This window comes from Molothrus aeneus, chromosome 2 (assembly GCF_037042795.1).
Source record: "Molothrus aeneus isolate 106 chromosome 2, BPBGC_Maene_1.0, whole genome shotgun sequence".
NCBI lineage: Eukaryota > Metazoa > Chordata > Aves > Passeriformes > Icteridae > Molothrus > Molothrus aeneus.
The window spans coordinates 87,363,453-87,390,258 of record NC_089647.1 but is presented as its reverse complement, the minus strand read 5'-3'; the positions used below and the strand labels follow the sequence as shown (position 1 = coordinate 87,390,258).

The 26,806-nt window shown below is 37.9% G+C and overlaps 1 protein-coding gene across 1 annotated transcript; it reads right to left on the bottom strand.

Moving 5' to 3' along the window:
* Positions 1-6,847: 6,847 nt before the first annotated feature.
* Positions 6,848-26,318, bottom strand: LOC136553598 (interleukin-1 receptor type 1-like). The gene is made up of 14 exons (XM_066545252.1): positions 26,241-26,318; positions 25,338-25,601; positions 24,148-24,290; positions 22,211-22,442; positions 20,471-20,660; positions 19,366-19,540; positions 18,135-18,200; positions 14,166-14,286; positions 12,707-12,852; positions 11,783-11,926; positions 10,557-10,721; positions 8,904-9,822; positions 7,741-8,023; positions 6,848-7,129 (listed from the first exon to the last, which is right to left on the bottom strand). Exons 3-12 carry the CDS (start codon positions 24,236-24,238, stop codon positions 9,446-9,448), a joined length of 1,707 nt encoding a protein of 568 aa, XP_066401349.1. The 5' UTR covers positions 24,239-24,290; positions 25,338-25,601; positions 26,241-26,318; the 3' UTR covers positions 6,848-7,129; positions 7,741-8,023; positions 8,904-9,445.
* Positions 26,319-26,806: the final 488 nt, after the last annotated feature.

Below are 26,806 nucleotides of genomic sequence, written 5' to 3'. Positions count from 1 at the left end.
CTGTTTTACTTCAAGTTAAGCTGAGACAAAAGGTGGAGCCATCACCAGGTGCAAAGTGCGAGCTGCCTAAAGCTCCCCCACACAGGTGAGCTGGCTCCACCTGTACCTGCAGCACGGGATACATCCAGCACAGCCCAGGGCCTGCACCCACTTGCATCAGCTCTCATGGATCAGTAACTTCTGCATGCCCACACATCCCTGACCACACTCTTGGGGTACTGGCCCACTTTCAGATGAAATGCTGTGCTCTGTCCTGTTAATACGTTCACAAATCCCAAGAGACTTCACTGAACTGTGGTTATACTAGGGGAAATAAGAAGCTTACATCTCAGGAAAGTTTTAAGTTAATTTGGCTTATCTAGGTTAAATTGAAGACAGATTACAACTTCTGCCTATAAAAATACATCCAGTATATACCAATGAACAACTCCTTTTTTAGGACAAAGCATGGTAACTCACAGAGAGAACAATATAACTGGATACCTGAGATAGGAATGAGCTAGCCAAAGGGCAGGGGCAGCCCCTTCCTATCCTGTGTTTCCTAAGCCCAAGCCTTCCAGGTGCTATATATACACATTGCACAGGTATCTACTACCAATTTTTTGGTCACAGACAAGGAAAAAAATGCATTTATAATCAAATACATGTGACACTCGCTGTCATAAAATTGTACCTAGGAGGTTTGAGATTAAGTCCTCTAAAAACTGGAAGGCAGGATTTGGCCTTACCGTTTAAATGATAAAAAGATTACATGAAAATTACCAAACAAAATTCTCCATGAGGTTGCCACCTGCAAGTCTTCACAATTACTTAGCTAAAATGTTCTCAGCAGACATAGGATTGCACTTTATCTGTACATACTGCACTTTATCTGTGCAATTACACAACCATAACCCCTTTCTGCAGGCAGAGGACAGGGTTTAATGCCATCTTGTAAGATTTAAAAATGCTGGTACAAGGAGTCCTACAACCAACTAACAAGAACTTTGAGCTAAATGAGAAACAGGAAAGAAGTACATAATGAAAGTATTGCATCAATCACCGCAACTTTTAAGAAAATGCAAAACAAAATATAGGTCTCTAACTTCCTAAAAGGGTTTCTTTTAGGCAATTCAGGGCAATTCAGAGACAGTCAAATCTCCCCCTTGCAGTGGGTTCTTTTATTATTTAAAACTAGTCAAGAAATTACTCCAGCATCTTTGTAAGAACTTCACTGTAGATCATTAAAACAAGTTTCTACCAGATGCCAGATTTCTAACAGATATCTTTTTGCATGTTCCCCATCAGACATGTCTCCTCTCTGGCATTTCCCCCTTAAGCTCCACTGTAGTTACCAAGTTTAATTTCAATATGATTTCTTGGAAAAAGAAGTTCGTTTTCCTCCTGAAGATGCAAATACAAAATGTTATCTGAGAAAAAAATCACTAGCCTAAAAATATGTACCAAAACAAGTGGGACAGCACTAGCCTAGAAATTTCACTAGCAGATAATAGAGTGACATTGTCTTTTGCTAATGAACAGAAAAAAACAAACAAACAAACAAAAAAACAACAAAAAAAACAGGTGTGCAGATGAATTCTTATTATTTGTTATCATATTTGTGTCTGGTATAGCTATTTTTAAAATATCATTCCATTTGTTTGGGCTGTTATGTTTGAATATAGCATTAAACCAAAAAATCCCTAGGAGATCTAACAAAATTATAATGGACAAGGGAAGAAAAGGAGGATGTTGTAACTCCTTTTGTTGTAACTAGAAATACCTGAACAATATTATTTTATATTAAGATACAGCTTTCTTGTGAAATACTTTACCTATGTAGTAGACAAACATTAAAATTATTCATTTAATAAAAAAAGAAAAAAGAAAAGTAGTCTTTTGACTGTACCTCATCTGCTGATTAGTTTATCATCTCAATCCAGCTACCAAGCTTCCATTATTTTCTTTTTAAGCCAGAAACAAACAAGCTCCAACACTACCACCTTTCACTGTTTGAATAATTACCTATTCTAAGGACCAATATGGTACTGATATGGCATCAAGACTTCTGTAACTCCCTGGTGCCTTTTTCAGTTGCATGAAAAAAAGCCAACAGAAAACATTTCTGTAACATTAGGGAAGATTTTTACAAACAGCTGGTTTCTGTTATTAATTGCTCCGTTTGTAGTCATAGCAGTGGTTGGCTGGAAAAAGTCTGTAACACTGAAACTGTAACCATATTTTTATTTACACTGGTAGTCTAGGCAGAACAGATTGCTCAGGAAAGGAGCAACATTCAGGGTTCCTGAGTGAATCAAGCAAAAGTTGAAAAGAGGGACTGAAAAATGAAGTAGGAGCCTCTGACAGATTGGGTCTTTGTGAAATGGGAATTGAAGGCTGTCAATCTTAATTCTATGTTAATCAAGGGTTTGCACTGGAAATTCTCATAATATTTCAGCCTCTCAAAGCACTGACCATTTGCATGCTGGGGCTCTGCTACAGAGCATGCTCATGACCCCCTTCTGGCTGCAGACTGGGTTTTCTTCCATGAAAAGCCAAAGAGGTGGTTTGAATCCACATGACATCCCAGTGTGGAGTCAGGATACAGCTGTGCTGGGCAGCTAGGCTGAAGAGCACTGAAGAACTAAAACACTCTGTAATACTGGAGTCACAGACAGCTCTCAAAAGTTTTATTTATGGTTCTGCTCATCCCCAGAAGACTTGGCTGCCTGAACCTGCTTTCCTTCCAGCCCTGAGGCAATGAAGGTGTGATGCAGTACTAGCAGGGCACCTAAACTGCCCACATTCACAGCCTTATGAACCACCACATACTGCGACCTGCTTGCTACTCACCAGACTTGCCATCCAAGAACTGATAAGTGTTGATTAAGTTCTGGGATGGTGATTTTCACCTCACATTGTCACTTTCCATTCATAAACAACATCATTTGACTAGAAAAGAGTAACTGGTGGCAAGAGCACTGTTGGATAATGCAAAGCTCAGTAGTCAGAGGAGCCACAATGTAATCACGGAAACTAAAAGGACGTTGTGTGATTTGTCATGGGCGACAAACATGGACTAAGCTGGAAGCCACAGGATCTCATCCTCCTACCTGATACCCTGGAGTATTTTGTACAAACCAAGTACACCTCCTATGGAAAAATATTATGTATAATGCAACAACAAAGAATGCAAGGTTTGACTGCAGCCCCACTTGGAGCACTTTGCAAAATAGTGATTAGTAAGATATGAAACTGAGGTATATTTTATACCTAAGTGGGGGGATGAGAATTTGACACAAAATTGCAGGGACAGGTTTGATGGGTTTGTCCTCCTTGCCCTCCCCAGAAGGGATACTTTCTGGTAAATCTTGTGTCCTCAGCTATGCTGAGTGTTGATCCATGATATTCAGCTTGTGATTGCAATCATATTGTTAGTGCTATATACAGCTATTCTTCAGCTATTAATGCTTTTATCACTGGCAATCCAAAAGAACCAAAGATGTTGCAGCCAATAAATCCTGTTAATTAGTCCAGCTCTCTCTTCTGAATTCAACCAGACCTATAGTCCATAGACTATTTGTGAACTCAGCATCAGGTCCATAGTTACATGTCTGCAAGAAGCACCAGCTAAAGAGCAGCTGAGTAATGTCTGGGTTCCTAGGCTCTGAATTTGAATGTGCTTCTAAACACAAGACTATTAAAAAAGTGTTAGTAATTCTATTACAACTTTATATTTTAGAAAGGATTACTATAATTGAAGAAAACAATTTTCTTGGGTGTTTCAATTCAATATTCCTCGTGAATACAGAGAATCATCACATCAAACTTTTGGATTTAGATAAAGAAATTACAGAAAAAATCAATGGAATTGTATCATGTTTTTACACAAGAGTGAAGATTGACTAGTAACTTTTATGTAAATAACATTTTCCCAAGCAACCATATGTGATTTTCATTAAGCAATTCCTTCCACTCCTTTTTCAGTCATATCAGTGTGAGATACTGGAAACCTGAACGAGTTAATTTCTCAAACATTTGGCAGAAGGTAAAAGGAATGTTACCATGCCATCTAGATAAGGTGCAGTTAAAAAAAAGTGGGTCTTGTGGAGGCAGAAGAGTGCTTTTCTGGGGTCAACTTGCTTATTTTGGGAAACTATTTCTAAAAACAAGTCTTAGACAGCAGTGCACTTGTATCTGTCAGGGGAAGGGATGTGAAACCACGAGACCCCCCAGTCTCCTTCTGAAAAGTTCAAGAATTACAAAATGCACATGGGCAAGGACTGGTTTATAAGTAGCAAAACAGAGAGGGGCAGAGTGTGAACCCTGCACTCACCATCCACAGGAACTGGACCAGAGACAGTGCTGGAATTCTGGGTTGTGACCCAGATATTTTCTTCTCTATTTCCCTATCTTTCCTTCTTCTTCTTCCTGAAAGTTTAATTTGTTGTTGCCACTTAGCAATAGCAATTTTCACATTAGCATTTTCACATTAAAACATCTCTGAAAACTGGGTTTTTTTCCCGCTTTGTGTATCATAGTTAACTGCTGGTTTTGCCCACTAGCTGCTGAGAAGCCTGCTACAACCCCTGCAGAGCTGGAGGAGTCCATCAAGACAAGGTGTGTGGGAAAGTTTCTGGGGCTCAGTGATGCTCTTCAGATGCACTGAGCCACCTTTGCTTCTAGAGCCATTCTAGCCAAGACAACTATCACTTTATCACCTACATTTGTGTGTTTATATGGACAAAAAATTAAGGTGTCCTTTTTAAATGCAATTTAGAAATTGAAGAAGGGCAGAGAAAATAACCTAGCATATTTAAACAACCAAGAAATACAAATGCTTGATAAAAAAGTCACTCTTACTTAAACACCTTTGCTTTTTTACAGTAGGATGCATTTACTATTTAAGTAGAAGCTGAAAAGAAAATTGATATGTGTGCTGCCACAATATAGTTTCAACTTAATCACAATTCATTTAGATGACTAAAAATATTTTAATTATGCTATAAAAAAGATCACATGACTATTCATTTCCCCTTTTGTCTAAACATAATAAAATAAATCCCATAATTAAAAATTAGGTAGAGTCAGTCAGATTAATGTCTTGCACCCTGTATCAGTGAATGGGCAGTGTATTCTTTCTCATCTCTGAAACACTACTGATAAGGACATACAATATTCAAGCTTGTCAGTCAAAATAATAAATAATATGGTAATAAAAGCCAGCAGTATTTCTAAGTGCTAATACATTTAAACATATTTTGTTACAGCTTGTCACGTAATGAAGACAAAACCATTACTAAGCATTTTGGTGTGTCACATTTACATTATTTCATCCTTACTTCCTAAAGACTATTTCATCATTAACTTCTAGTGAAATCAGTGCACAAGGTTAGGGAAGTGCATTGCATTTAAAATCAAATTCCCTGCTGTCTGATGTACTAACACAAAACAAGCAATCTTCTAAAAAGGAATAATTACCATTGCCTCCATCCTCCCCTCCATCCTCCCCTCTTCATTTTTCTGGTTTCACTACTTTTTTTTTCTATCATGTAAGAAACTTCAGACATAAGGGAAAAAAAAAAGATGAGGTATAACTTGGGACAAATCACTCATACCTGCTGAAAACCTGAATCCCACAGTGAAACCACTCTGCAGAAGAGACAGGCGCAGGAGCACAGCATTCCCCTCTTCACTGCCCCATATATATGCCCTGGAGCCACTGCAATCAGCATGAGCCTGTGTGAGACTCAGGTTGGGAGGCAAGGACAAGTCAGCCAGACTACTCAGACTCACAAAATCATAGAGATGGTTTGGGTTGCAAGGGATCTTGAAGATTGTCTAGTTCCAAAGCCCCTGCCACAGGCAGGGATACCATCAACTACACCAGGTTGCTCAAAGCTCCATCTAACCTGGCCTTGAACACCTCCAGGGATGGAGCACCCACAGCTTCCCCAGGAAATCTATTCCAGTCCCTCACCACCCTCATTCCTGATATCTGATCTAAACCTACACTCTTTCACTTTGAAGCCACTCCCCCTCGTCCTGTCAGTACATGTTCTTGTAAAGTCTTGCCCCATCTTTTGTGTAAGTTCCTTTCAGGCCCTGGAAGACCTTTATTTGTCCTCCCCAAAGTTTTCTCTTTTCCAGGCTGAACAATCCCAACTCTCTCAGCCTTTCCTTACAGGAGAAGTGCTCCATCTCTCTGACCAACTTGGTGGCCTTCTCTGGACTTGCTCCAGGTCAATGTTGGAGACCCCAGAGCTGGATGCAGCACTCCAGGTCAGGCCGCACCAGAGCAGAGGGGCAGAATCACCTCCCTCACCCTGCTGGCCATGCTGCTTTTGATGCGGCTCAGGACACAATTGGTTTCTGGGCTACCCCAACCCATACAACACAAGGGTCTGGCTTTCCTTGAGCAGATGAGAGAGTAAGCACTTGCCCCAGGGGCTGAGCAGAGAAGGCTGCCTCCCCACTGCTGCTGAGAAGCAATTGATATTGCCCCCATTTGAGGCTTCCTGCATTTCCCCAGCTCCTGAGGAGCTGCAGCAAAAGGCTGCTCAGTGTGGCACTGTTGAGGACCATGCCACTCCCAGAGAGCAATGCAGCAGCCTTGGGGCTGCTGTAGCTTCACCTTGCTGCAAGGAGAGTACCAGAGAGAGCAGAGCCAAGCTCACAGCCTCTCTTTGCCCAGGCAGGGTGAGGTGGTTTGTGCTAGTGTTGTACCACAGCCAGATTGACTGGCAGCAGCCTGAATGAAGATCTATCATAGCTGTCTTGTTAAGCCACTGAGTCACAACTGCTGCTTGCCATTGTCCATTCTCAGTCTGCTTTAGTGGAGAAAGAGGGCAAAAGAAACAGCAGTGTGTATGAAAAAAATATGTAGTGCCTTTATTAAATTTTAAAATGAACTCTTCCTCAAAGTGCCTTTACATAACACACATGAAAACTTTAGCATTATTTATATAAATATATCAAAATGAACAAGTGTTTTTTAAAAACCACTATTTTGGCTCAGTAAAATAACCTTCCATTCCTAAAGTTAGGGATAACAAGTAGCAGTTCTCCTTTCAATCTGTTCCAGTCAGCAGAAGTAATTAGGAGGATTGAGGTCGCTGGAACTCTGTTGGCTGGCCTGCATGACTGTGAGCTGTCAAGGTGAAAGCACAAAGTCAGTGTTACACCCTAGTTCTCAGAGTACAAATACCATAATGTCAGTGTCTGGTCCTCACATTTGATACAGGGATCTTCTTAAAGAAGAATTTTGTGACCAAACCATAGTTTCTGTCCTGTTTGATTATTCTATCAGTGTGAACCATAACAATTAGCCTTGTTCAGATGGTTTTCAGTAACTTCAGGTGGATCTCAAAGCTCTTTTACCCTACAACAGGCTGCCACAGAACACACACCATATATAAAGGCAGACTGCATGAACAGCTAAGTAAATATGGCACTTCATGACTAGGACTGATCATCCTTTGACACTTCTCTTGTGACTAAAACACAGAATGGGAAAAGACTATGAGCATCTGCATAGGTCTGTACATACATGACATTCATCAATAAAACACCTCAGTACCATAACAGTGTGAATTAGTCTGACATTTCAAATGCACTTTCCCCCCTTCCTCTAGAAATTAAGAGATTCTTATTCTATTTTGCCAAACACACACAACTCACAAAGCTCAGAAGGCACTGTCTCTCAAAAGCACTGTTTCTAGTTTCCAGCACACACTTAATTTAGTTGGGAAAAGAACTTACTTCTACTGGCTTTGTCACTTATCACCCAGAACAGTTTTGTTTGGTTGAGTATGGAGGCATAAGAAAATTGTTTGAGCCATGAAAGAAGAAAAGCCAACACTGCAGTGTGTAAATTAATAGATGAATTCTGAAGGTTGCAGAACGTAATTTTTTTCAGACAAAAAAGTGGAGATCCAGAGGGAAAATTTCTGCCTAATACTGTATTAGTAAGAGCCTTCTGTCCGAGCTTGGAAAGTGATGGAGGTTGACACAAAAGCAAGTTGCTTGTTTCAAGATAAAGGAGCTGCAAGAGAAAATATAGGTTGGAGTTTGAATGGGAGGAGAGCAAAAGTGCTGCAAGAAAAAAAGCTAATAGGACACAAAAATTCAGAGTTGTAAGCAGCAGTAACAATCAGTTCCTGAGGCTTCCCTATACAACAAGATCTCACAACCTAAAAGCATAACGTTCAAGGACAGACTGAAATTACAGGGGGAATTTGGCTCTCATCTCCTGTTTCTATAAAAATAATAGCTATAAACATAGCATTAAAGAGGTATGATGATTTTTTCTAATAATAGAAATAAATTCCCTTCCCAAAAAAAAGAACTGATCATTGCAAACTACATCACTGCCTCAAGTCAAACATAACTTTAGAGTTAACACTTCGGGCATACAAAATACTATTAAAAATATTTTAATATGAAAGAGAAAGGATTCAACATTTTACACAACTTCCTTTCCCTTTTGTTTGGAAAGTCATGATTGCAGCCCTCAGCACACAATCATCTCAGATTCCTTACATATCAGAGCAGAGGGAAAGGAGAAAAGCAAGCAGCTGCAGGGGGTAACACAGGGGCATCTCTCTCTCTCTCTGCCCCTTGACATGGTCCTCAAGGTAAGGTGGATGAAGTCAACCATCCTGCACCTCCCATGACAGACTCTGTGTCATTAGCCAATTGTTCCACTTGGGTAAATAAATTTATTAAGCCATTTAACTGGAAAGAAAGTTTTCTGGAGATTAATTTTTTTACTCGATACAGATTACAAAGGTATTTTTACAATATCTGCATGTGACAAAGTGACTCAAAATGGCACTGATCTATCACATGTAAAAGAGATCAAGTAAGAATATTTAAGCTTTGTCAGGTTCAACAGCACTTTTAGAGGGCTGGAATTCTCTTACCTTTTCTCCTGGATGTGAATTCTGTGAATTCTCCTGGATGATAACACACTGATGCAGTAACATGGGGATTTATCTTTCCACAAACTGAACAAGGCAAATAACAAACTTGTAACAAAGAAAATGTTTGTGTCGTTTCATTAAAAAAAAGAAACAAACATTTACTGGCACCAGCCATGCACCTTATCTAATATCACAACAATAATTAGTGTAATTCCCTTCATATTGAAACTTTAATTGCAGAAAAAAAAATCAAATTTTCTTCATTGGCTTCAAGTTTTTGACAATTTTTTGTTAATACAAGGGAATTTCACAGAATCATTCTTGGAAAAGTACTTGTGTGCTTCCTACATGTGCTACTGATATTTCTCAGTGTTCTGTTGATCCAGCCAGAAGTAAAAAACATTCACATCTGTAGATGAAACTATACTACCTTCACCCCAGTAAATCTGGATGAGATTGCACAAAACAGATACATGGGACCTTCAGTCAATCCATCACCAACTGTGTGAACTGAATCAGTCATTAAATTTCTCATTTGTTATTTAAGGCAAATTCAAGTCTTTTGGTAACAAATGCAGCTGTGATAAAGAGCCACTTTTTCTGGATGGCATCTGGTAGCGCACTTTCTTCCAAAACCTGGTTCTTGCTGAGTGGGACCTTTCTGAAAAGTCCCCTTTCCATCGGATAACCCCATGCTTTTGCTTAATATATCTGATGGATTCAGGCATGGTTGTGTAATCTTGTATTTTTTCAAGTTCAATGAGAATTACTTGAATGCCATCTTGGATAAGAGCACTATGCATGGCTAGCTGCTTTTCAGACTCATCTTCCAGAATGCTGTAACAGGAGGGCTCTGGTACTAAAACAATTATCACTCTCCTACTTCGACGGATTTTTTCATCAGCAACGCTGATCACAGCTGTAGAGAAAAAGGTTGTGCAAAATTAAGGTTTTACATTTCTATTTTCTGTTACCAGTATTCTGCAGCTGATTCATCAACTGTTTGATATTTAAGCCAACACACTTTACATCAAAACAGGATGTGAACATGCAAGCAGTTACCTTGGGTTAGCCTACCATAGAAATCTGGCCAATGCAACACAATCTTACCCCATCAGAGTCTATACGTCTATATCCTTGTTTTGCACGAACAGAGAAGAGCTACCAACTATCTACTACTTATCTTGCTAATGCCATTTTATTACCATCATAGGTACAAATGCAAAAAAAACCCCAAGTTCCAGAACCACAGGAGCTTTTCACCTTAAACAGACTGTTTCTGATGTGCTCAACTGGTTTTGTTCTGGTAAGTGGAAGAGGAAAAAAAGATTCCCCCCATCAATGGTATTCCAGTCAGTTAAGTCACAAACAGTGAAATATGGTAAATACCATACAAAAACCCCATGGCTAAACCCTGCGAACAGACTATTGCATTTTTTTCAAGCTGAAAAATTTAAGCAGCACTTTAGATTCTACTTCTCTGGGAACCCTTCCTTCTCAAACCACTACCAAAATCCTTCAATGTAAAAAAAAAAAAAAAAAAAAAAGGTTCATTTGATATTTGATGATGAGAGAGATTTAGATTCCCATCTGACTGCTTGTTTCTCAGGTCAACAAGAAAACTCAAGTCAAATTTGTCTTCAGCTACCTTACCTTCTCCTGGTAAATCATCTCTCCCAAGTATGAAGAGCTTATATCCACACTGCCTTTCTAAGACCTCTGGCAGAATCTTCAGGGCAAAAATATCTGATGAATACAAGCAGCTTTCTCTGTTCTTTGGATACAGAACATAAGCATCATAGATCTTCTCATCTGAAACTAAGGAGTGAACAATAGAACTTCCATAAAAATAAATTCTAAAGATACAAGACCAAGCAAGCAAACAAGGGAAATCTCTAAACTCTGAGGGGTTTTCCCTTACTTGAATCATTGTTTTAGGTCCTAATCCTCCTATATTAGCTAAGCATGTAGGATTATACAAAGCCTGAAATATTTGTAGGATCAGGCCTTCTAGAATTCAGGATGCTGAATCTGAATAGGCAAAAGAGACCTGAAAAATTAAGTTGAAACTTTCTCTTTTGAACAAAAAACAAAAAATTCATCACTGAAATATTTGAAAAACAGTGAACCTAGTGGTACAACTGATACTTAAAATTCCATTTGCCATCATACTCAAGGTGGTGTTGCAACCTGGAGTTTCAACCACAGCGACCACTTAGACATGACAACAAAAACAAATTAAGTGTCAAATTTCAAGATCTTAATTGTTTTGGTTAATTTTGATCAAACTTTTCAGAAAGACATAATTTAAAGGACTTTGAAGAAAATCTAAGAGAATATCAATACCTCCACAAGATACATGGCTAGAGAAACAGAAAGTATCTCCTCTCAGATGGCTGGAAATTACCCATACTTCAGCATACTCTCATAGACAACACCCTTTCAACATTATTTTCAATGCCAGGAAAGCAAAATTTCCAGAAAGTAAAATAATCAGAAGTGCCTTTAAATAGAAAACTACACCAAGTTATATTTTCCCTGTTTCATCTATAGAAAATAAAAAACACATAACACTTCTAATGTGTTATTGCTTTCTGTAACAACAGTAATTAAAAGTGATCTGAAAAACTGCTGTCAGAGCAGTATTCAAACCACTAGGGTGGGTCTTCAGTAAAAGAAATTATAGTTCTGGATGCCTGGGAAGTTGCTCATTTTTTTCCCAGCTTTCTTCATCTGAATTAATTCTAAACATCCTGAAAACAATATTATCCTTTCAAAAACCCCAAGGAAGACCAATCATGATCCATGAGAGTAACTCACTGCTGTGCAAGTAAAGGTGGGAGCTCAGAACAACACTCAGCACTGTTACATAAACATACCTTTTTTCCCCAGGAAAGGATGGCAGGAGTCCCGATACCAAAGCACAATATCAATTTTGAAGATCTTGTAGATAAAGAGAGTAAAAAACACTAAAAATACCAAGGAAATTCCTCCTCCAATTAAGTACCCCTGAATGTTTCGAGCTGCAGCAGCACAGAATAGGAAAGAAAACAAATAAAGTACAACTATAAGCTAGAACCAGGGAAAGACAAGGATTGTACAAAATTGTTTAATCATTAAAATACTTTTGTTTTAAAAAGAGTGAAAAACAGGACAAGCTGTTTAATTTATGCTTTCTGACATTACTGTTATTTGATAAGCCTACTTTTATCTTTCAGAGAAAAAAATACCTCAACAATATGATAAATGAGGCTTCTCTTCAGCTGAAACACCAAAATAAAATATTGACATATAACCCAGCACAGCAGTAGAATGAGAATTCTTGTACAAAATTCTATCAGTCAGAAAGCAAGGAAGTCTGAAAGGTGGGGAGGTGATTTCCTGACCTAATCTCCCCAGACCAGCTAGCATTCCATTGTCTCTGCCTTCAGTGAACCTACTCATTTACTGTCATTAAAACACCCCCCACAAACTGCATGTTTTAGTCAATGCATTAAAGAATTTCTGAAGTTAAATCCTACCCTGACAATCTTTATGAAGAAATTATAGTCATGTAACAAGTTAGAGTTCATATTCACTTTCAGTCCCAAAATACTGAATGAGAGAAGACAAAGCAAATCAAAAGCATTGTTTTCTTTCATTTTGCTAAGAATGTGAGAAAAAAATTCACAAAGAAAGGTACTGAGATGCACTGCCCATTTTACATAAAAGTATATCACACAGCTTTAATTCTAATAGGGCATAGTCAAACTAACTGACAAGTAAGCCAATGATCACCATTTTATCAAGAAGAGATCTCTTACCTGGGTATTCTAATTTGATGTAGGCTGTAAATTGTTGAGAACCATATATGAAGTGGCAGAAGAACTTATGAGCATAGTCCTTTACTGTCACTTTTGAAATGTTAAATTTTGTTCCAGATACAGCAAGTCCATGAGGCAACCCCTCTCTGTCATAAGAAAAGGTACAAGGAAAACATCTGTACATAACTGCATATCTATGCTGAATACGAGACAGATTCATCTATCCACAAATACAAAGATATTAATTTTTTTATCCCTATAAACCTAAGAAGCTAGTGAAGCACAATAAATATACGTCTGTAACTAACAATTTCATGAACTAAAAACATACTGGGATTAATTTTTTCAGTTTTTTTTGGGGTTGAGTTTGTTGAGTTTCCCCCCCCCAAGCTGGACAGAGTGCACCATTAGCAGTGTTGCAGGTGACACAAAACTCAGAGGGATGTCTGATACAACAGCCAGCATCCAGAGGTACCTTAACAGGATGGACAAATGAAAAAAAAAAACTCATGAAGTTCAAAGCAAAATGCAAATCCTTCATATGAGCAGGAATAACCAGATCCCAGGCATCCTGGACTGCATTAGGAAATACGCTGCCAGCAGGGTAAGGGAAATGATCCTTCAGTGATTTTCAGCACTGGTGAGGTCACACCTGGAGTGTAGGGCCAGTTTTGGGCTGCCTAGTACAAGAGATGGATGGATTTGCTGGAGCAAGTCATGTGCAGTGATGTGACAGATAAGGAATTGGAGCATCTGTCATACAAGAGAGCAGGGACTGCTCAGCCTGGAGAAGAGAAGGTTTGGGGGCAGGGGATGGATCTCATCAATGTGAGTTAATGCCTGATGGGGGAAGGCGTGGAGAAGGAGGAGCCAGGCTCCTTTCAGTAGTATCCACTGACTGGACAAGAGGCTATGAACACAAATTGAATGACTTTCCCATCTGAAATTCCATCTGAACACTTTTTTACTTCAGGTTAGTCAAACATTGGAACCTAAATGTCCTGCAACAAGAGTTTCTGCCTTGTGTTCTTGAGGATTAGCAGCTGTGTCTGTACTTTAAAAAGGACCATTTTCACAAATAAAAGTACGTTGGGTGACATTTTATTTTGGAACAATATATCCTTCCCATATTAATGATAGAGGACAGGCTTTAACGTACTATTAAAAAAAAATCACATAAGGAAAAAATACATAAGTATTACAAAATTGTATTTCACAATAGTATTATAAAAATCTACATGATTGCTTCATTCTATTTGTATCAGACACATTATTTATAATAAAATGTTATTATTTTAAAACCAAGCAATAAGAACATACTTGTGTTTGATACAGACTTCTAATCAGCCTTTCAATGACTAGTGGCAAAGTAGTCTACTTTATAATGAATTCTCTGCACATTACTGCAGACTACTTCACCTACATATGCACTACAAATTCAATGTATAAGGATACTTACTCATAAAACTGTTCCATGTAGGTTTCATCAAAGATATCAACATCCTCATCATTAACTTGCCAGAATGGAATCAAGCCATTTATGCCACTTGATATGTTACACTCCATAACTACATGAGAGCCTACAAAAAAACAAATGTAAACACAGAAACTGAAGGTCCTGTAATAGGAGCAGAATCAAGTGATGAGGGAATAGCTGGGAAAAGGAGGGATATAAAAGAAATCTACTTACTTTATGAAAAGCAAAGTCCTTAAAACTCATCCATTTGTAATTCATATTTGGGTGTCTACAATCTGGGTATAAATTCCATCCTAAATATAAGTGTCTAAATGTTCACATCTACATACAAGCTAGGTGTCTAAGCTAGTAACAGCGTTCATCTATGCTGAAGTCCACTCACATTAAAGTAGATACCTTAACTGAATGACTCTCCAGACTCCACTGAAAGATCTCCAGGGCTTGAATCAGTTGCATGTACACCTATGGTGACATCTGAGATGCTCTCAAGCATCCGAGGTATCCATATGGAGTTGTCAGACAGGACTCCAGATCTTTAAGAAAACCGCACTGCTAGAGTAGCCAGACCACCCAAAACAGCACTCTTTGTGTAGGCACTGAATTGAGCTCCTGCTGATACTGGCCTGAGTTAAGGACCTCAGATCATATGCACATACCCATGCGCAGACAACCTACATCTGGGAGCTGAATCCCATTCTTAGTGACCTTGTATATCTTTATACCAAATCAGGATCTTTTGGCCAGCACTGTCCACTGGGTTGGTTTCTGAATATTATCACACTTTACCTCCAGAGCAAGCTCACCTGTCACTCAGCTCCTTTGCCACCAAGAGTCCAGATCTTACAGAACACCTCAGTATTAAGCAAGCCAATTTGCAAAATGTATTTATTGCCAATGTACCTCAGTGAGCTCCATGTACAGGAAGGTAAGCAGCTTTCTTGGATTCCTTTCCTTCTGTATTTTACCCATGGAAGTTAGGATTTGATAGCAGAAGGTGGGCTCTCTCAGCTGGCCTATGTAAAGATCTTAGTCTTTCATTTCCTAGAACCGCATCAGATCTAGATGCTTCCACCAAGGGATGGTCTCTAACAAAAGTATGGAATAAACCTTTAGCTCACATGGAAAGCACTTACTTGAACAAGAGTTCGCACAGAAATCAGAGATGCTCCCCAATCTCTTCCTTCATGTCCTTCTACCACAATAGTTAATTTTTTTTAAGATGTGGTTTAGTGCATTGCACAATTATTCAATAAAACCCCCTCAAGCATTCCATGCCCACACATTCATGAACGCACTGTTAAGTTTCTACACCACCTTCTGCCACTTCTCATTCAAAAAAAATATAGCTGTTTCCATACAAGTGTTCATGCAGCTGCTTAGAGATTCTGCCCCACAGCCAGACATGCAGTAGGAGGTTTTATTTTTTTCCCCCAGTACCCCATTGAAGGTACTGGACAGAGAATATTGAATATTTGAATGGCAACGTCATTTTAAAACAAACAAAACCAAATCTCAAATTCCTTTAAGAAGTGTCCCCCCTATGTGTTCCTGTAATAGGGAATCATTTGTAGATCTCAGTTGTCACAATAAACCCACTTTGTGGCTGGAGTCTCCTTTTAGTCTCACCTGTGGCTATTACTCTAATGTCTGTAAAACAATCAAGGTTTGCTCATCCTAGGTGGTCCAAAGCACCTAACAATACACCAGCACAACTTTTAATTAATGCTGTGTCCAAGCTGTAACAAATATGGACCAAATTCTACAATAAGGAGTCTAAACAAGTTGTCCCATAACACAGTCTTAATGACTCAGGCTGAGAGTCACAGCCAGTCCCTGGACTAATAAATTGCTCAGAAAATACTATCAAGCATTGAAAAAAATCCCTGACACTGCCTTCAGTAAATTTAAAAGCCTGCAGATCAGACTCCTCCTAAGTAGAGGCTGCATCATTAAGAACTTTTCTGAATTAAATAACTACCAGCCAAAACTGGGGATGAGATTTACATGATACTTTCACGGGTGGGAGATACAGTACAGAGAAGTCCGACTGTAACATTACTTCATTTCTTCCATAGTTACAGTTACAAACAAAAAGTCAAGTTTTCACACAAAAATTAGGGTTACATGAGGTAACATAATTACTATGGAAAGTCTCCCTGTATTATCCAAAATCTGGTGAACAAATTTCCTTAACAGTGAAAGAACTGAAAGTTTTTCAGGCATGTATTTTTTGTAATGAAGACAGAGAAGATATAATTACCAGAAAAGAATGGGCTGCTGAGTGATTCTAGATTACTTCAACAGAATTAAATAACCATCTGAAGATCACGGGACTGTAAGCTTTTAAAATAATAGTTTTTGTATCAGATCCTAAATATTCTCACCGTTTAAAAAAAAAGCCTTCTGGACTTTGGAAGATCATAATTTCTGTTAAAGCACAATCACAGTTCTGGTCAAAATCTACCAATCCTCACCAAAACCTGGCAACTTCAGAATAAGTCTTTATCTTTCACAAGCCATTGAGGCCAAAAAGAAAAGAACAGAACAAAAAACCACTAAAACCCCAAAACAACCCTAAACACACACACACACACACACAACCCACTAGTGTTTCAGTGATGTCCAATTTAACAACATACATACTGAAAGTTAGAATTGGGACAGACAAAAATGTTTCACATGATACAAAAAGAAACATGATGCTTTAATAGGAGAAAACAACACTAGCTGCACACAATTTACAAGCTTAATGTCAGAAAAAGCAACAGCAAAAGTAGATGTGTTATGTGAGATTCCAAAAGGGTGATGCACGTAAAAATAATCCACAATGCTCCTGCCTGACCTCCCATGTGGTGTTAAGAGTCCAAATGCAACCTTTGCTCAGAGCTTCTCTAATGATCTAATTCCTCTAAAGATTACAAAACTGTTTCCTGTACTAAGAAATTCTAGTAAATAGCCAATTACGCTTCTCCAAAATCAGTTAATGCCCTTTTAAGTCAAATATTTTGTTTGAAACCACCCCCTTTGATACAAAATGATTTTTAAAAGTGCAGTTTAAGCAGCTCGAATCTCATTCTCCTGGACTTTGTCAGTAGAACACAAGTGTCTGATATGTGGTGCACTTTAAACACGTGTAACTTTACTTGGGAAAAGACTGCAACACCATATACTTGGCCCAGAGAATTACAAAACAATTGAGGTTCTCTTCTGAAAGCGAGGTCTTCAATCTAATTTCCTGCTCAAGGTATGGCCTGATTCTGAGGTCAGATGAGGCTGCTCAGAGACTTATTCAGTCAGGTTCTAAAACCTTTAAAGACAGACATCACAACTTTTCTGGGCAGCCTGCTGCACTGCCCAGCTGTCCTCTCTGTGAAGAAGTTATTCTTTATACCCAGAATCTCTTATTTAATAAATTTCCAAGATAAACAGTACCTGGGATATGCATCAACTAGCAGCTCACTGTTTCACAAAACATCAGTATCCAAAATCTGTATTACCCTAAAACAAGGAATAAAATCCAGGTTGTGGAGAGGGAAGGGAGACAGGAAACATACAGGAAGAAAAAGAGCTACTGAACGGGTCAACGGCCAACAATCCTAATGCGCTACATGTACATAAGCCATATTTCCACAGATACTGAGGATACATCAAGACACAAACACTGAGAAATGGTAAAAAGGATAGATGGAAATAACAGAAAATAAATAAATGCATCCTGCACAACATTGCTGGTCAAGAGACTCCAATCTTAGGCAAAGTTACCTCCCCCCAGAAATTATTTGCGGGAATCACATTCTATTATCTATCCTCTGTCTTCCAGATATTCTCAATCCACATTCTTATCCCCCAGTCTTGCTGAACTCTGTGGAACTGTTCACATATCTTTTTAAAAAGACCAGGAGCTTATTTGTTTCATTAAAGTTAATGATCTCTTAAATAGTCACTACTTACCGAGTTCTACTTCAATTGTATTGTTCCTTGGATAAATAAACTCTGGTTGCATCTGCAGTGGTTTTTCTAACCGCAAAACAAAGAAAAATAAAACCTTCAGGCAGGAAAAGATCCACAACTAAGTTCAACTGACAATAGTTTTGGTTTTACAGTGGGTTTGGTTTTATTGTTTGGTATTATTGTAGTGCCTTACTTACTACAAGTTTCAAATTTACAACAGAAATGTCTCATAAGATATTTGCTCTACTCTCTCCAAGTTATTCTATTTTAGCTTCCAAGGTAACAGAAAAAAAAACAACTTTAAAATGCTTTAAAAAAATCTCAAATTTACTGGCAGCAGACATGAAAGTAGCACAAAACCAACAAACAAAGATAAAACCAAAAAATGCAGTTAACTTCTTTGGAGATGGATAAGGAAGAGGAAAAAGGTTGTATCAATGACTTCCTAGATAAGATGAATATTTTTTTAAATAAAAGTTTAAAAAAACACATACTTAAACTGGGCTGGAATAGTATCATTCTGCACGATATACAGATTTGTTGCAAACAACCCACTGTTCTTATATCTCCTATATAAAGTCAGAATTTTGGTTTAACCTAAAAAGATGGACCTGCTTTCTCCAGACAACTATTCTGATAGGACTTTTATCATGTTACTAGTCAGGTCACCAGCAACATTGCCCACAAAGACATAATCACAATGATAAGTGCAATAAATTACACTACTGGCAGAGTGACAGCAGAAAAGCACAACCAAGTGCCAACAGTAAGCCAACCCCTTCCAGAGGAAGGTTTATTAACTTTTTTATTATTTATACAGCTTATCACATCTCCTTTCCCATCAATGGAGAAGCAAGTTCACCAACAGGGCTTCAAGCAGGTCATTTGCTGTGATAGTCTCGGGAAAAAAAATCATCTATTTTTAAGTTTATTTACTTTAATGGTGCACTATTTGTTTTGACAAAAGCAATACCTCCACACCAGGAACCACTGCTTTCTTCTAATTCTCATTCCTAACCCTGCATTACTCATTTCCCCATGACAATTCTTCTTCAAAAGGAATGCTCAAGGGTAGCAACATACGACACTGTCTTTCAATTTTATGTTCAGGAATAAATTAAAGGCTTACAACTCTAATTTCACAGAGCTGAAAAGTAGCTTGCCAAATATCTTATGCCTGCATACAGATGTTTACAGCAGAACCAAAAAGGAAATAACCTCATGCTCTCACCTTTAACTTCCAGACTTATGGTTCTTGAAACATTAAATTGTTTTCCCATATATTTGTACACCATCTGGCATGTGTAGTTTCCTCTGTCTTGCACAGTTACATTACGAATCAAGACAGCATTTTCACCCTCTGCCAAAAGAAGTCGCTTGTCTTCAAGAAATCCAGGTTTACACTCCTAAACACACCAAAGGTACCTGTGACTTAAAGGGAACTAAAAAAATCTGACAAACCAGTTACTGTACTCTACTGATGATTAAAATATTTGGCAAACACTGAGTTCTTTGAAAGCCATGATGTGGATTCTTTTCCAAGCATTACTACAGTCTAACAAAGTCTGATAACACCTTGCTCATTTGCACTTAAAAAAAAATCACTGCAGCCAACCCTTTAAGTTTTCAGACGCTGTGCTTTAGTTCACAGCTTGACAGTTTTCTATCTCAGGTGTAGTAGAAGTTATTACACATGCAGCAGAGTTTATGAGAACACATTTCTCCACCCCTACTTCTCTATGATGAAAGCGCTGCTGTAGCAGTGCCTCCTGCTGTTTGGGTGTATCCCCATTTCTGTGGCAATAAACTCTGGGAAAAAAGCTTCCTTCTCCTCCTTGACCTGCAAGCAGTGGAGAATCTCTTCACCTCAAAAGATGTATAGGTGCTGCACATAGGTTATTTAACATGTATAGGCCCATATAGCTGCTTTAATACCAGCATCAGAATTAGGAGTTGAACTGTTTAGATTTTTACCTTAAAACAGATAAAATACATGTTTTCAAGCTTGCACAGTCTACAGAGCACTTTTATAGAACCAAAGTAAGCAGCATAAGAATACCACAGCATGATCAACAATGCCTAATATTCTGAGAAACTGAAATAATTATGCAAAGCCTTCTATTTACAGAAACATACAAGTTTTAAAACTTATGATCTACATAAAATCATCAAAGGATAAACCAGAATTGCACAAATCTTATTCATACTCATGCCACACTCAAACTGTAGAGAAAATAAACATTCCCTTCCAAAAGCTGCTTTTCACAGTTACTTCATAAGACATTTTAAATAACACATTTTGTATCTTGTATATATGAAATATACATGCTCAGTACCTTATACCAATGTACTTCAGGCTGATTATTGTCTTCATTTTTAAATTGTTCTAGATCAGGACATATAACCTTTCCAGTATTCGCGCTTGTCACTTTTTGTTCAAACTTCATTTTTCCATTAAAACACAATCCATTATCGTTCTTAAAAACGGTTAAGTTTATAGTTTTTTTGTTAGAGTGGTTAAGGCTCCTGTAATTAGAACAGCAGACAAGTCATGTAATTAATTAATAATTAATTAATTTAATTAATTAATTAATTTCTAGCAAGTCAGGGAGAGAGACTTCAGCATCTCTACCAGCCTTTCCTCTATAACACCCCTGCTATATTCCCTTAGTTTGTAAACACCATCCTCAGCCTCTCAGCTGCTGTTCCAGGTGAAGAGATGAGAATAAGCTCTGAGTTTGTGTTGTGAGCAGAAATGGAATTTGCTTTGGACACATGAGAAGGGACATCAGGACTTCTCAGAGCTGCAGTTAAGGCTTAAGTGTCTGATGCACAAAATGTTGCTTACAGTTAATATGACTGAACCTTAGCAAGTTGTTTGTTCTGCTGATATTATGTAAGCCAAGGATGTGAGGTGCCCACAGGAACACATCTCATATCTCAAGTAACTAAAACCATAGCAGGAAAGGCTAAATTAAAATTATGCAGCTGGGTAGCTTTGCATGGATTACATGTATTCTGACTTCCAATTTTGGTTTCATGGTAAACTCCAGTGAAGGAATGTGCCTGCGACATTGGAAGTTTTTGCTGATCATTCACAGCCCAAACTCCTCCAGCACAACTCTATGCACACCGGAACATGTAACTACACACTCCTAAATCAAATTTAGGGCCATCTGAAAAGTTTGTATTGGCTATTCTCAGTGTGTTGTGGGAACACCAAGAAGAAAGGAACATTTTATGTATGTCTTCCCAAACTTAATTTCCTGTTCAGCACACACTGAATTTCAACCATTGTAAAAAAGATTTGACAACCTAAATAGTGAAGTCCAGTGCTTGGCTAGATTAATCTAGCCAGAGCTTAAAGTACTAAAAAAGCTAGATATAGATACTCTTTAAATAATCTATTCCTTCTTAGTTCTCTGTGCACTCAGATTATTTGAGTAGTAGTAGAGACACATTATTTTCAGTCTCTAAAGCTGTCTAGCACACTGCTTTGCCCTTTTAATGTATTCTCATTTTTGACCAGTAATGAAAATATTTTAAAATAAATCATAAAAACTGTTTTCAGTCTTTTAACTTTTGGACTTCTAGTAAGACTTCCAAAAAGTTGCTAAGCTCTCCAGAAAGTCTGTGTGGTGATAAAATGCACCGTTTGCTCCTCTTAGAACTTTCCTACATTTAGCCTTGTCCTACAAAGAAACCAGTGTTCTTCTGATCTGTCAGTATCAAACAACAGTTTGAACACAGGAAAAGCCAAAGAGGTTAAGGCATTTTCCTGTGACCTTACACTTCATCCAAAACAAAGCAACCAACCACCCCCACAGACCATTTTTAGTACTGTCATGGTTTAAGATAAAGAGAGTCTTCTGTATGAACCACTTTTGTAGTACTAAATGCATGGAATAGCAGAGAAACACAGGCAGCATGCAGAAACTAAAGGCATGGTGAAAACAGCACTTTCAACTGATCCAAGCATTTTACCTAAAACAAGAAGTTTTGTACACTCAAGTTTCACAAATTAATTATCACACTTGCAAATTATCATACTAGCAATCCATTTTTTCCTTCCTTACCTTACATTGCATTCATAAAGTCCAGAATCTTCCAGCATAGCAGGAATAAACCAAAGCAAGCCCTCTCGCTGGTGGATCCTGGCATCTCTCTCTGTGGTCACTGCTGTAGCACTACCATTTTTATACCATGTCAAATTGTAATCAGAGTGAAGCACTGGCAATGTAATTATTGGGCAAGTAATAGCTATAGGCTCTCCAACAAGCACAAAGTAATCACAAATAACGCACCCTTCTGTTAAAAAAAAAAAAGAAAAAAATGAAAAAATAGCAGTACTTTTAATTTCTATACTTTTATGTTTAGGAAGTATTAATGCCCATTCCAAGTTACACAGAATTAGAAAAACTTTCTGTAACAATTTACCATACAAGGCTATTATTTTTTGTTTGTTACCACCTTCCGGTTGAGAACATGATCACATATTTTACAAGCTTAAGGCACAACTTCCCTCTTTGTAGTAGCCAGCAACAAGCACATGCAAGTCAAACAGCCTCATTGCAAAACAGAGTGTAAGATGATCCATGGGATTCATCAGGCAACTCCAAGCTTCCCAACTTACCTGTCATGTCCTTGTTATTTAACCATGCTAGTACTTTTGCAGAATTGCCAGATTCTTAAAGTAAATACTATCTATGTAAAGCACAGTGCAAACAGCAGCAGTGCAGAATTCCTGACAGTATTCTGCCACTAGGACTGTGGGGACAAAAACAAATCAGGGAAAAAAATTTGGAGAGAAAAAGTATTTAGATTAGTAAGTCTTGGCTATAATGTATTATTTCCTTCCTACATTTTCGCCTTTAACCAGAAGGCCCATTTTTCAGAACATCACAGAAAAGGCCAATGTAAACACAGTTTTAATAACTATGCCTGTGTAACAAGCTGACAGGACACAATCATGCAGCTTAGCAAGCATCTCTCTTAACACCAGCCAAAAAAAAAAAATCAGAGAAAAAGGACAGATATTGCAAGAAGTTGCAAGAGTCCAAACATGCAAACAAAAACTTAATGGAGAATATTACTGTAGCACAAACTGAGCTGACCATTTGGCTAAAGCAGATTGTAAAACTGTCAAGCTTCTGCATGCATTTGTCTAGAGAAGCTGTGGATGCCCCATCCCTGGAAATGTTCAAGGCCAGGCTGAATGGGACTTTGAGCAACCTGGTCTAGTGAAAGGTGTCCCTGCTCATGGCAGGGGGGTTGGACTGGTGACTGATCATCTTTAAGGACCCTTCCAATCCAAAGCATTCAGTGATTTTATGTCCAACACTGAATGTTTATGAAACTGCAAAACATCTGGTTGAACTGATTTTACTAAATCTTGCTGAATGGCTGTACAAATACAAAGTTAACATATTCAATTTCAAAATAAATAAAATCTTCACTAATCTTTCTAATATCACTGCCTTCCCATTTAAAGACTTCCAAGTAAGTCTCCAAATAGTTCAATCTAATTCAGACATTAGTATTAGACTGCTTATACCAAGAGTAGCAAGACAAGCATAATTAACTTATGTAGTTTTAAACTTTACTGAAATACTAGACCTATCATTAAAAATATTACTAATTTAATTGTAAAGAAAACTCAGCCTTACTGCTTTCAGAACTAGACATACAGAATGTCTCATGAAGAAGGCACTCTATAGTTAACCTTAGGTCAAGGAAGTTTATCACTTTGGGATTTCTTCATAAGAAACATGGAGAGGCTAATCAAAGCCTCAGAGCCCTAAATTAAAAAAAAAATTATCTCCATTTTTCCATGACATCCCCAGTGAAATTTGAACCCAGCAGAAGCATCCAGCTATTGTCAATATGCTAAAGCAAAAACAAACCCCAAACTCACTACTTGTTCTCAGTAACTCTTTCCTACTAAATACACACAATTCATCTCATGCAAATTTTCTTTTTTAAAATGGCAATTTCAACAGAGCATTTAACCTACCAGCACTGAAAAGAGGTATCAGTACAATGAGATGACCAATGAGCAAAAATATTGATGTCATTTTTTGCTGCGAAGCAGAAGTTTTTTCCATTGGTGTGGTAAGAGTGCTCAAGCTGCACTGCCCTCTGCACCCTGCATTACTCCTTAAGAAAAAAAAATCAGAAGAAGCATTAGTCATCTTGGGGAGGGAAAACATGGATTTGGTAATTTAGCCCCAGTTACTGAAGATTTCAACTACAGCAACTCTTGGCCTTCACAAACAGCTGCTCAGTTTTCAGCTTTCTACTAGAACTTTTCCTGGAACTAGAACTATCCCAATAGAATAACTCTTGCATAAGTGTAATAGTCTTTTACCAGCATAGTTAAACAAAAAAAAAAAACCAAAAACCAAAAAACCAAAACCCTCAAGCAAAGAAAAATTATGCTAGCATAGTGATTTAAGCTATACTGCATAATTTAAAAACAAGCTTGATTAATTTACTCTTCTTTCCAAATGCTTTCAGGAGTCACAATCACAGAGATGTACAAGATTTCCTTCTTTGAACTGCTCTTATACAGCTGAGGCAGCTTTTAAGAACAGTAACTTGCAGTTCTTTGCAGAAGGACAAGCATACTCTAACTTCATTGTCATCTGCCACTTAAAACTGGCATCTAAAGCCAAATATCTGTGGAAACCACAGCTAATATGAATTGCTGCGGTCAGACACAAAAAAAAAAAGTGTCCATAAATTGTAGTTTCAATTCACACCTCAGGTCTTTTTTTCAGTTTTCTCCAACAAAGACATGACTGAACACACAACCACTGCCCTCATAGCCCACAAGTGGATTCTATGAAACTCTGAACCTTAATCAAGCCCTGCTTCCCTCTCAGATACACCAGCATTTTTTTGGTAAGGTGTCATCAGAGATCTCCCCAAGCTTTCTACTGTCAACCAGGTGGCAAACAATTAAATCCTTCCCCTTCTGGCAGTCATTGTAGGCTAAGATCTGCATTCAGTAGCCTTGCCTTTCCTCAGCTTTTGATTGTTTTGCATGCTGCTGTCTCTCACTCTAAAGCAAGCTGGTTTCACATGTAGCATTCCATTGCAAAACATTTATTGCACAGGTCCTAGTTAATATTTGCCTTCTACCCAGCCACAAATGGCAGGAAGCAGATAAGTTATTCCATGAAAAAGTAAGCTGTGACTAACTTTTATATCCAATGTAATTCACTTCAGTCACAAATAAGCCACAGAAGTTCCTTCTTTTGAAGCATTTCATATGCAGAAGTGTTGGGGTATTAGTGAGGGTCACACAGTGCAGAGCTCAGTAATTTAATATAACAGCCTCCAGGTAAATAGCTCTTTTGGACAGTTTATCTGACTAAATCCTCATACCACAGTGCTTATTTAGTTGTCTTGCTTTTCCTGTAACTTGCCAATGAGCAGGTCATCATTTTTGGAGTTTCAGTTTACCTGTAAAAAGCAGAGAAAGGGAAAAAACATTTTACAAAACATGTAGTTTGGACAGCAGCATACACATACAAAACTAGATTTTCTACAGACATCATAAATGTAAAAGCAAGAACATGCCCCTGTACATTAGAGTGATGACTTAAAAGAGCAACAAAACTTGCAGTAGAGAGTGACCAAGAATTCCAAGTATCTTCCAGAGAAGGAGTTTCTGCCAAAAACAACGCAATGTTACACATCTGTCAAGCAATCTTGTAAGAAAGGTTCAACAACTAAAAGGAAATAAATACTTAAATTTAGGGCAAGATAATAATTAGCATTATAATAAGGGTATTGGGACATTGACACAATGACCACAAACTTTAGTTCTTGTGTCTCCTTTCCAGACAATCTTGCAAACTGCAGAAAAGTTGTATCTTTAAGACAAACCCATTATCTAGGGCATTCTGGTGAAGCTACATCAAAATGCAGTCAAAGAAGCCTGCAATAGTTAGGTCTTTGCAAGCTAAATTCCAGTTCAACTTTGAGACAGTATAAACTGTTCTAAATCTGAAGTGTACTTGTTTAAACTGGAGACAAGTGTATCCAAACCCCAGAGAAAAAGGCAGCCTTATCAATATTCAAATAAATTGAAAACAGTACCTTCTTTCAGTATCAAGTGTAAGGAGTTAATTTCACAGTCCATACTTTGAATATTTTTCTATGTCATTTTAACTCCTGATACCTGTCAATATGAAGTAATGAGAATTTTAATGTGACACATTTTTTATTTAAATCCAAATTAAGTTATTAAGTATCCAGTAATATTCTCAATGTGCTGTTAGGAGGCATTTAAAAGAACCTGAATAGCTCATACAGACAAGATTATATTTATCAAAAACAGTGACGTAAAATATTAAAAAAATAATGTCTTAATCTCAGGAGGAGAGAGGAAACCAAGAATACCAAGAAATAAGTAACAGGCATCTCATTTGTCATAAAATATGAGAATTAAAATATCTGAATTAAGGATTCTGCATTCTAAAATACTTTTCTGCAACTTTTGTGCAAGACCTTTTAGCCTGTTTTGTAAGGATCCAAACATGTACAAATGGTCCAAGTCAATTAAGTGGATGGTGCTGCATTTCTGAAAAAGAAAAACAAACACATCCCGCACCTTTCTCGAGTCCCTGAAGAAAATCCTATAAACCTAAGAGCTGCTGCTGGAA

Excerpts from the sequence above, each read along its gene's own strand:
- LOC136553598 (XM_066545252.1), bottom strand. The coding sequence starts at position 24,238 with ATGGAAAAAACTTCTGCTTCGCAGCAAAAAATGACATCAATATTTTTG. Across the intron at positions 22,443-24,147 it reads GATACCTCTTTTCAGTGCTG|AAGGGTGCGTTATTTGTGAT; the intron begins GTAGGTTAAATG and ends TTTTTTTAACAG. Across the intron at positions 20,661-22,210 it reads CTTTATGAATGCAATGTAAG|GAGCCTTAACCACTCTAACA; the intron begins GTAAGGAAGGAA and ends TTCTAATTACAG.